General features: G+C 34.0%; 1 protein-coding gene across 1 annotated transcript; it reads right to left on the reverse strand.

Annotated features, from left to right (window-relative positions):
* Positions 1 to 633: 633 nt before the first annotated feature.
* LOC111392902 (GDSL esterase/lipase At2g30220-like) lies at positions 634 to 1400 on the reverse strand. The gene is made up of 3 exons (XM_023018317.1): positions 1380 to 1400; positions 995 to 1235; positions 634 to 821 (listed from the first exon to the last, which is right to left on the reverse strand). Exons 1-3 carry the CDS (start codon positions 1398 to 1400, stop codon positions 634 to 636), a joined length of 450 nt encoding a protein of 149 aa, XP_022874085.1.
* Positions 1401 to 12140: the final 10740 nt, after the last annotated feature.

The raw sequence follows: 12140 nt of genomic DNA on the forward strand, positions 1-12140 counted from the left end.
CAATTTTTCCTTGGTAGTGTTTGTGTGTTCCATTATTTTACGAGTAAAACTTAGTTTAGTAACTTTTTATGTTTGTTTTAGCTAACATGTAAAAAGAGTTTTTGTTCGAATAGTAAATAATGATTGTTATTAAAATATGTAACTTCGAATTAAAATTTGACAAATAAAATTATCAAACATCTTCCAAAATTAGCTCTAGGAATTTTTAAAAAAATCTTTACCAAACATGGTTATAAATCTTCTCCAAGTTTAAAATTAATGATGACATGTTTGCTAGCAATTAAAGAGACCGCGAAATCACCTTTATAATTAAATGCTTCGAGGGTCAATCTCAACAAGGTCAATAACATGTAACATATTATTGTTACACCTAAGCAGGAAGGGGTTGGACAATGGTTCGTCAAGTATATAGTGTTCGTTAATTAATGTTACATATGCGCCACATAAAAGGGAAAATAACGTAATCAAAATTGATAGAATTAAAACAAGTGATCATCAAGAAAATTGATAAATTATTCCAATAAGTGAAACCTCTCTTTTTAATTACACATGACAAATCAAAAAAATTGTGGAAAATCTAGAAAAACCAAAACTCAGACTGCGACAATTCATCGACACCAGGAAGCCATCATTCTAAAACTGAGAAAGAGAATTGGTATGCAGGTACTGACTTATGTAACCTGCGGCTGCTTGAGTTGGATGAAGTGAATCCCAAAACAAATACTGGGCAGGATTTGAACATACACTACTGACAGGACTACAAAGTGGACCAGTTTCATAAGTTCCAGTCCCACAGCATCCTCTGGTAGTCACCAAAAAACCTGCAAATACAAAAATATTGGTTACACATGTTACAAATTATTTACTAGAAGTTGATATAGAACTCGTTAGCCTTTGTCATGAATTCTTTTATGAATGTCGCTACCCAATATTTAGCTGCAAAAATGAAAACAAAAAGTTTGCCGAATTTATAATGTGAGGTAGCTTAGCTTACCATACTTCGTTGGGTTAATGATCATGTCCACAAATGGGGTAAATAGATCTGCATAAACAAGTTTACTGCCTGGAAGTGTTGCCTGAATTTTGGGTAATAACCCTACAAGTTTCTGATTATAAGTCTGAGAATCTGAATATCTAGGGTCTAAACATGTCGAGAACTGAGATTGGCCCTGTCCACAGCCAAGGGGAGGAAGACCGGCCACCATTATATGGCTACATCCTATACCATATAGTGTCTGCAGACACAATTTAGAACAAAAACATGTCAAACTTATATGGCAGATCGCAAATTTTTAACATATTCAACGCGTTATTGATTTACCTTGACAAAATCTTGAACCCTTTGCAGTAGTAAATCTTGATATCTACTGAGCTCAAACTGGTTCTGTCACACCCCTCATTTTTTTAGTCAAAGTCAAGGAAAAATATTTGGTCAAAGTCAAAATCATTAAGGACTTAAGTTGAACAAATAATTTTTATGGGACTTAAATTGAAATTTCAAGTAATTGAAGGTTAGGAATGATATAATAAAGGAATCCAAGGATTTAGTTTCTATTATGGGAAAAGAAATGACTAAATGTAATATTGTCTGAAGATGGTGGACTTGCCTTGCAATTATTTAATATTTACCCATTAAATAGCATTTATTTTATGTATTTTCTCATATATTTTGGGGAAAGAGATAGAAGAATCGAGAGAGACCGAGAGAAGAAGAAGAAGAGGAGGAGGAGGAGGAGGAGGAAAAGAATTTTCAAGCTAGGGTTCTCAAATTCTTCAATTTCTCATTTGGTTTAGAATGGTAAGTATAAATTTATTGAATTAAATTTTTAAGGGTTATAGAAAACTTGCTCTAATTCAAAGTCTAGCAAGAATTATGTGTTATTGATATGTATTTGATGATTAAAATAAGTATATGTCAAAGAAATATGTATTTGGAAATTAGTGTTGAAGAAAGTGAAAACTTTGGAAATGGGTTTGTGATATAAAGGCACATTATTTGAAATTCTTGGAATTATGTGATGCTAAAACTTAAATTAAGGATTTGAGGTTGAAATTCTCCATTTTTTTTATAGCAATTTTCGAGTTTTTGCAAAACAGGTGCTAGTTTTGAAAGTCTGCCAAGAAGGTGTTATTTCTGTCAATGTTTTTGGTGACAGATTTCAGTATTCATAAATTGGTGCCGGTTTTCAATATTCTGGAATTATAGTGCTAATTTTGTCAATCATCTAATTTTGGTGGATTTTTAGTATTGGAACCAAATTAAGTGTTAAATATTTGACATTTTGGTGTTAAAATAATTTATATAAAGAAGTATATGTTGTTAATGACTCTAAATGGGATTATGAGATTGAAAATAAAATATGTGAAGTTTTCATTGGTAAATTATTATTTCTAATGGTAGGAAAATACTCAAGGAATGCTTGTGAAGGGATATGATTTATTATAGCGAGAGCATGATATCATACTCGGAATTTGAAAGTGATGAGGCGACGAGAATATCGAAACCATGATCGATTATAACTTTGTGAGTGGATAAAACGTATTTTTCAGAAATAAGTCTTCTTGAAATTTTAAAGTTATTTATTTTATAAAGTTGACTTCATAGTATGACTTTCAGAATAAAATGGATTTTATTATCAATTTCTTTTAAAGTTAAATTCAGTTCAGTTAAATTATTTTAGTAGCATGTTATATTCTTATTACATGTTTCGGCATATTTAAATTTATTTTCTAAAAACCACCAGAAAGTACCTAGGTTATTTTACCCTCGTCTGCACTGGTGTGAATATGTTTCCATAGTGTATGACTTCATATGGTTATTTTACCCACTCTGCACTATTGTGAATGTGTTTCCATAGTGTATGACCAGATTATCAGAAGTCTTTGGGACCCACTCTCGTACACACATAGGCTTTGGGCCGTGTACTAGGGTGATTAGCCTTTGGGGCAGCTCTGCATTCATATGACCAGATTATCAGCTATTAGATTATCAGATTTGAATGGCTTGCCTTGTACATCGAGATTACTCTGTACATGTGTAAGGCTATTCATTGGGTACTCTTTTTGGTGTGATTTTTCAGTATTTATTCAGTTCTCAGATTTCAGATTATGGAATTCAGTTAATACAGTTTTCAGAATAAAGCTTTCAGCTTATAGTATTGACCAGTAGTAATATTTCATAAATTTTCATGAATATCAGATTATTCGTTAACTTTACATCTACTTATCTAGAATTAAGAACAAAGAATTGTATGATGCAATCATGTTTTGGTTTTAAAAGTGTTACCAGATTTCAGAATTTTTCAAAGATTTTATAAAGCTAGAATTTTCAGAAAATATGTAGAAATGGAAAAAGTATATTTATTCGCAAATTATCCACTCACTGAGCTATAAGCTCATATGTCTTTTCACCTTTTTCCTTATCAGATAGCAGCTTAATTGAGCAGCTTTGGAGCTTGTTGTTTCGCTATATTGAGTCACGCGTCATAGGTTGTATGGCCTACTTTTCCAGACTATGTAGTATATGTTTCTTTGAGTTATATGTAGTTTATGTCAAAAAAGGTTATCATGGGTTCACTGCATATTTGGCGTCTTTAGTATATTTGAGAAATGTTGGTTGCAAAGAAAGGAAATGTTGATTTGCTGACATTTTATTTGAATAGTTTGTATTTTCAGGGACTGGCGTATCCTACTTATATTATAGGTATTGATTTGAGGAAAATTAGTTGTTGTTCAGTGGTTTAGTTCATATTTCAAGGGGAACTCTGTCAAAATTTTGTTAAAAATATTTTTCAGTCAAGCAAGTCAAGTTGCCTTGGTGGTGGGTCCGACGTTTACCTGGTATCTACCATCGGCGCATGACACGTGTCGAATCCATTAAGGTGATTCGGGACGGGTCGTGTCAGGTTCCTTCTTGAAGGGTTGCCATAGTAATTAACAAACAAATCACTGCTTCCAGCTACAACAAGAACCATTGAATCACCAATAATTTCTTGAGCCTGAATTTCTCCAACAACACCTTTGAGTTTGTCTATGTAACTTTTAAGGTTGTTGGGCTGTTTCATTACAGGAATAGAATTGTATACAGCATTTGTAAGATCATCATATCCAGAGCCAGCCGATGCAAAACAAACCCCAGTAAGAATATCTTCATTCGTCAGCTTTGGATCAAGAAATGCAGGAACAGTCTCCTTTAACCCTAATGCAGATGCCAAAAAGTCTGAAATGACCTTGCCATCTGAAAACCTTCCTGTTGGAATATGGTTGAGAAAAGACTCCCCATATGGGTATGGTTTGCTTTGAGTGGGGTATTTATATAATTGTTATTACCAGTGTCTACTAATGAATCACCAAAGATGAGAATAGCAGAAAATCTTGGTTGGGCTGTATCATTTTTGCTCAAAACTAGGGATATAGTGGCAAGAACATTGACATGAAGAGTGAAGAAATTAAGGTGGGCTGGTGCCATTTTTTTGAGAAAACTTTTATTTAGTGGTATGGATTGGTGTCAAGATTTGAAAAATAATTGTATATATATATTGCAAGAAATGTTGGGTATATAGTAACTTGCATGAAGAGTGAAAATCACGAAGATTACTGGTTAAATTGATTTATATTTTAAGTTTCTTTCTTCTAAATTAATTCCCGTCCGAGTAGAATTTGAAGGAATCAAGGCCTAATTAAAATAAATATGTATTTTAATTAACTATAATGAGTTATGATTATGGAACTACTTCAATTAATGTAGACATCCAAATCTCCATGGTTGAATAAATTTCTTTTTTCTGCCGTCAAAAATTAGGAGAAAGCCATTTGTACAGAATAAATTCTCACAGAATGCTGTCAGAACCTCACATGTAGTGGCCCCCATGTTGTGATAAAAAAATTGTCCAAAAATTCATCCACCTCCTCCTCTGAATTGTTTATGCAGCTTCTCTGAAATTTTGTTCTATACACACGGTATCTCCCCAAAAATTAATATGGCGTTTCTTAGGTTTTGTCTTTTCTTATTTTATTTTTATGATCATTGTCATCATATCTTATACTTAATCGATAATAAAGGACGAGATGAAAATCAATTTTAATTCTTTTCTTTTTCTTCATCGTCGTCCTATTATATATTTTTTAACTTCTCTTTTTGGGACGAGATTTGGAACCCCCTAAATTATTACCACTACATTTTTATTCCTAAAATACTGATTTTATGGAGGCTGCAAAGGTGTGATGGTTGGTGGTGAGGGTTGGTGTCGGTGTCACTGTCAGCGAGGGGATGGATGGTGGCGACAAATATGGTAGTTATTGTTTAAGGTTTGTGATTGAATTTTTATTTAGGTTGCAATAGGAAAATAAAATCAGTATTTTAGGAATAAAAAAGTGGGACAATTTTTAAAACAAAGTTATGCTACATATACAAAATTTGCTGATAAAGTAACATCTAAACCTATCATTTCAAAAAAAGATTTTTAAATCATTTGAAATCAATATTCTGAATTTTGTCAACACTTATTTGTCAACCAAATTTGTAAACATAATTTGTACAAATAGCATAATACTTTTAGGAATGTAAGCAACACCCTAAACTTAACATTTCATGACGGAGAAGTCTGTCATAATTATCTTATTAAATCCCTTCAAATATAAATGAATTTCAAAAATTTTGAAATCTACACTAAAATTAAGCCTATCAAAATTTCGTGATTCAAATAGTTGTTAAAAAAAAAAAAATCAAATAATGACATTCAACATATAAAGTATGCAATGAAACTAATGGTTGCAACATAATACGATCATTTCAAACAGTATAGGAGATAAAATAAACTTAAATTAATTTTAAAAACAATATGCTGAAAATAAACTATAACTTTTTGAAATCGTGTAGTTGCATCAAAAATCAAACATAAATTAAACATTCAATTTATAAACTACAAAAGTCCTTTACATTGGTTTTACGTTTTATGATGAGAAAAATGAATGAGTAAATTTTGAGGAAGGGAACCATCGTCTAATCCTAAATTGCCAATGATGCTATTTTATTCCAAGCATTTCCATACATTTCATTGTTTATTTGTTTTGGTGTATGAATTAATTTCCAAGCCATGTTTTGGGCATTTGCACTATTCTTTGTACTTGAGGCAACATCAAGCATGAAGTTAAAAGTTTACTTCAAAAAAATTTATACTAAGGCCTTGATTGACCCGTCCTAGCTAGTATTTTGTTTTCCCGTGAAAGGAATAACTTTAAATCTTTAGGATGAGAATATAGGAATTGTTGTCAAATTTAACAAAATCTTAATTATTGTATTGTATCTCCGATTCATAACTAAAATAAGTTATCGATAATGAAGACAAATATATAGAAAGCATTGTAGTGAGAGTACTTTGTTGGAAATTATGTTGGTCGAATGATACCGGGTTTTCTCATACCGGTTTATAATATTAGTTAATTATACAATAAACTAAATTATCATAAACCACAATTAAGTTATGTAAAACACGTTAATTTAATAAATCTAATCAGGAAAGCTGAAAATTAACAGAAATTTTAGAGAACAAAAAAAAAAAAAAAAATTAACGACATGCTTATAACTTCATATAAACTTTTAACCCGGGGCCTGTGTAGACACAGTGTCCTTAAAACAGATTCGCCCTCTCATCGTACGTATTTGAGTTTTAATCTGAGCTTCTGTTTCCCAGGATACAACGGTATATAGTAGAATCTGAGCACCGCAGATACTACTCTGACGAACTGATCTAGTATCTGAACAATATCACCACAAGAACAAGACCTTACTGGACAAGGAATGCAGAAAAGACGAAAATGTGTATGCAGAAATGTAGGTGAGATTTTCGAATGTGTTAGATTGCTGGAGAATGAGCATTTTTATAGGCATAATGCCCATGAACACTGTGACCATTGAGAGTCCATTGGAGTTTTTGCAGTTTCAGAAACTAAAAAGTCATTGGAGAAAGCAAAAAAAAATAAATTGTAAAACGTAGGCTCTCCGAAGGGGCGAATTTTGCCTTGTTCGGTTCAACATTCGTGTGTGCAGGTAACGCCCACACCCAAGTTCAAGGTCCGATGGCTATTTCGGTCCGAGATTTTCACTCACCTGTGCGCGCACGTGGAGAGAGCCTCTATGCTACACATGATTACACCATTCCAAAGTGTAAGCATATATAAAGTGGTTCATACTTTCTTCATTTTCCTATGTGGGACAAATGTCACTTTTCCCACATAAACCATCTTCCAATGGCCAACTTTGAGCTCCAATTTCTCATTCATCCATTACTAAATTTTGGCAAGTAAATATATGATTTCGATGCTCTCACGGAGGAAAACACAGATCAACTTTGATCTTCCAAATCAGACCAACGGGTCCCACTCAAACTTATGCCAAAAGTGACCCATTTGTTCATTTTTCTAACAATCCCCCACATGAATGAAAATTGTGAGAGACACGGAAACGTAACACGAGAGATTTGGTGATAAAGTTCAACGGTTGAAACCTGCATAGGATAGGTAGGTATTACCCTTTGAACCTTCCATTGTGAAAGTATATTTACCTTACTAGCTAACCAGTAGACGCGTTGTCCTTGAACTATTTTGTCGTTTGTGTAAACGATGATATACTCCACACAGGATTCATCCTAACACAATTCAGTTCTTATTATTATGTTCGTTTTGGCTATGAACATACTCCTGGTTCTGTGAAAGTTTCTAAGAATTGAGCCCCACACAATTCTCTTAGAAGCGACCCCACTTCTTTCTCACATAGGTGATTTCTTATTACAAGTAACCCGCATTACTTGGCTCGATTTACGATGCGTACAAATCATTAAAAGCCTGCTGCTTATCCTTCATCCTTACGGGTATCACTGTTACATTATAAGAATGGACACGAGGTAACATCCCCCACAATGATTCAATCAAGTCTTTACAATTAGGTTGTCCCTTTGAACCTAGATTTTGAGATCTCCAGTCAACTAGGTTGGGCTTTCTTTGTATTGACTTATTTGTCTTAGGGCTTTAGTCTCATTCCTCTCGATGATTTCCCAACTAACTCTCTATTTAACCCTTTGGTTAGCGGATCCGCAATGTTATCTTTTGACCTTACATAGTCAATAGTGATAACTCCAGTTGAGAATAGTTGTCTTATGGTATTGTGTCTACGACGTATATGTCTAGACTCACCATTGTACATATTACTCTGTGCCCTTCCTATTGTTGATTGACTGTCACAAAATATGCAAATTGCTGGCACAAGTTTTGATCATCTTGGAATATCCTCTAAGAAATTGCGCAACCATTCGGCCTTTTACCGTATTTATCTAGAACTATAAACTCAGATTCCTCGTAGATTTGGCTATAACCGTTTACTTAGAGGATTTCCACGATATGGCAGCACCTCCTAATGTAAATACAAATCCACTGGTGGACCTTGAGTCTTTTCTATCAGATATCCAATTAGCATCACTGTATACTTCAATGACTACTGAATATTTGGTATAGTGCAGTCCAAAATTATGAGTATATCTAAGGTATCTCAGTACTCTTATTATTCCTCTCCAGTGATCAGCTCTTGTATTACTCGTGTATCTATTCAGTTTACTAACTGTATAGGCTATGTCTGGTTTTGTACAACTCATCAAGTACAACAGACTTCCAATAATTCTCGAGTATTCTACTTGAGAGATACTTTCACCTTTATTTTTGGATAGATGTTGATTTGTATCTATTGGTGTTTTAGCTATCCCGGAATTATCCTTACTAAACTTTTCTAACATTTTGTCCACATATTGTGACTGGCTTAGAATGATCTCATCCCATGTTCGTGAAATTTTAATTTCAAGTATAATATCAACTAATCCCCTATCTTTCATGTCAAATCTTGAATTTAACAGATTTTTAGTGGATTTAACCATCTTATCGTTACTACCAACAATAAGCATGTCANCCCTTTTGCTACGTCTTGGTTCAACCTCAATTTCCTCTTCTAACTCTTGGTCTTGACTATTTTCAGCCATAGTCTCATATGTCTGTTTAGAAGAGCTTGCTTCCTTTTTAGACTTGTATAGGAATACATGTTCAAAGAATGAAGCGTTTCTTGATTCCATTATCGTGTTTTTGTGTATCTCTGGGATTTTAGAATCATACACAAGAAATCGATAAACACTACTATTATGTGCATAGCCAATGAAGATGCAATCTATAGTTTTTGTGCATATCTTTACCTTCTTTGGTGTTGGGACAGCCACTTTAGCAAGACACCCCACACTCGTAAGTATTTATAGGAAGACTTTCTTCCTTTCCATAATTCATAAGGAGTCTTTTCCATTTTCTTCCGAGGTACTGTTCGCGAAATATTTCTTTCGATTTAAATTATCGCAAGTGTACGGGTCGTGACCATAAAGTGGACTTTAGAAGTCTGAGTATCGTCCCACAGAGAAAGAATAGTTCAATTTTATTTATTTTAGTCTTGACCGAAACTAATTGATTTAAGATGAATTTTAGAATTAAAAGCCCTACTTTTGGGAGAAATCCTCAAATTGAAAAACCCTAATTTCAAATCAAACCCTAATTACTCAAATTCACTTAACGAATGACTCAATTACGAAATGTTATGAAAATAAATGAAATGTATTGTCAATTTATGAAAATCTATGTAAAACGAATGTACTAGGATCACGAATCCCCAAATAATTATTAATTAAACCCTAATTTCACAATTTTGATAATCCAATGAGAATTTGACAAATCAATGCTCCTAAATCTATTCAATACTCTCTCTCGAGATGTATTGAACCTATTCTCATAAATCACCAGCCTATATTTCTATGACAGATGCAATAATACAAGAACACATGTAATTTTTTGTGAGCAATTAAAGATTTACATAGGACATATGGGTGTATTTCTATCCCCTATCGGACCCTATGATGAATTATATATGTCGAGTTTAATCCAATTTTCTCAAATTCAGAATTAAACCACCAAAATTCACACAAATTAAGTGCACATTAATTGTGGAAATAAATAAAGCAATATAATTCATTCAAATAATCCCATCGAATTATGAATTCAAAGTCATGAAATAAAAGATTTAATAATAATTACATGGTTCATCGATCACCTAGTTGCAGAGATCTAGCCTATCATGATAAAAATAACGAAGTCTATCGAGTTTTGAATAAAATACATCATCGGGTTATCAAAACTTGAAGAAATCTTGTAAATCTTCGCATCAATCCTTGTTCTTGCCCTCAAATCCTCTCCAAAATGAATGTTTTTGCCTTTCAATTCGTTCGTGCGGCTTCTGGATGTTTATTTGCTATTTAAACCCGTCGAAATTAGGTTACCAAAGGAGTTGCAATCATATAAGGAAATTGCAAAAATCGGCCACAGGTTATACCTATGCGACCGCATAGGTATATGAAATATGGCATTTTTAATCCCTGGAGGGTTACTCGCGACAGCATAGGTTTTCTACTATGCGACCGCATAGTAGAGTGAACTTCTAAATTGAGTCATTTTGACCCTCAAGTTTCATTCCTTCACTCCTTGACCTCCTCTCTTGTTTCTAATTGCTCCAATGTTCCATTATAACTTCCAATTGGTGCTTAGCTTGATCAATTTCTTGATGTGTTCATCGAATCAACTTTCAGATAATTGCAATTTGGTCCTTGAATTTTCATTTTGCTCCAATTTGGTCCTTTTTCGGCTCTTTTCTCCTGAATTCCACTATTTTCATAGAATCACGTACATTGCATGAATTTGACAAAATTAAGTAACAATTCAATCATTTTACTTGTATTTAAGTCATGTTTGTGATGTAAATAAGTGTGCAAAAACACACTTATCAAACCCCCCAAACTTGAACTATTGTTTGTCCTCAAACAAGATAGTGATATAATTCTGAACAAACATGGCTTAACACCTTGCCTTGGCTCAGGATTGGACTAAGTAATTGATTTTAAACCTTTACCTGTTAAGTGCATACTTGACGTGTGTGTGTGGATTCATGCTAACATATAAGTTCATGATGAGTTTGAGTCCCGACCCCAAGTGGTCAAATGTCTCCTTACTCGCTCGAGAGATACACAACCCCCCAACCTTATTCTTTTCACTCAATTATCCCGGGGTTGTGTTTAAAAATTATGAGTTTACCTAGCTATAGTTCTCACCCTCTCGTAGTTTGGATTAATTTCACTATCACAAGTTCACATGTCAACAAGTGAAGGCTCTCCTAGTTTTGATTGCTTCGACACTCAAGATTAAACTAGGTTACTTGCCTCGCCTCAAAGGTATAGTTTCTTCCACCAATTGTCCAAGGGCTTTTCTTCTTGTTATTGTCTCTTTTTATTTTTCTCACTTTTCTCTGGTTTTCTGATTATTTATTTATTTATTTATCATCTTCTCAATTGTTTTCTATACTTACCTAACATGTAAAGCATGAATGGCGTGCATAAAGAATGTCAAGTATTACATCAGCAAGTATTAGTTGGCCTAATTAACACCGACTCCAAAGTTTTGAAGTATACCATCCAATAGTAACGTCATAGCCGGCAAGGCGATTAACCTCACACAAGCATACATAAGCATAATCAATATTCACTCACAAGCATGCCTCTTGCAACAATTAGTCAAATTAAATCTGGATTGTGGAAATACAATTAATTACATGCCGAATGTCTTTATCAAATTATGCCACCATCCCCCCAAACTTATACAAGACATTGTCCTCAATGCGAAAATTAAGTTTAGATGGCAGAATTTAAGGAAAATGAGTACAAATGAGGTAAACGATACTCCCCTGATCAATACGGGGGCTGCGATGGGAAGCTAGAACCTGCAATACCATCAGCTGGAGGTGGAGGTAGGCCCGCCAAGAACTCTCTCATCAGTGCTGACTGCTGTGTCATTTCATTATGAAATTCCTCAACACGTGTTTCCAAACGGCCTAAACGCTCCCAAGTTTCATTTACCCTCATCTGGATGCCATCCACCATGCCCACATACACACTGAGTCGACCGTTCATAGTTTCCATCTCCTTTCTAGCCGTCTGGGCATCCTGGCGAGCAACACGTGACATATCAGTGGAAATGTGGATGTCACGGTGGGCTGTATGCATCTCAGTCGTCAA

This window comes from Olea europaea, chromosome 4 (genome assembly GCF_002742605.1).
Source record: "Olea europaea var. sylvestris chromosome 4, O_europaea_v1, whole genome shotgun sequence".
NCBI classification, from domain to species: domain Eukaryota; kingdom Viridiplantae; phylum Streptophyta; class Magnoliopsida; order Lamiales; family Oleaceae; genus Olea; species Olea europaea.

What these genes read in the sequence shown, in the direction of transcription:
- LOC111392902 (XM_023018317.1), bottom strand. Translation starts at nt 1,400, where the DNA reads ATGAGGGGTGTGACAGAACCA. An exon ending in TGAGGGGTGTGACAGAACCA is followed by an intron (nt 1,236 to 1,379) that starts GTTTGAGCTCAG and finishes TTGTGTCTGCAG; the next exon opens with ACACTATATGGTATAGGATG. An exon ending in CATTAACCCAACGAAGTATG is followed by an intron (nt 822 to 994) that starts GTAAGCTAAGCT and finishes TTGTATTTGCAG; the next exon opens with GTTTTTTGGTGACTACCAGA.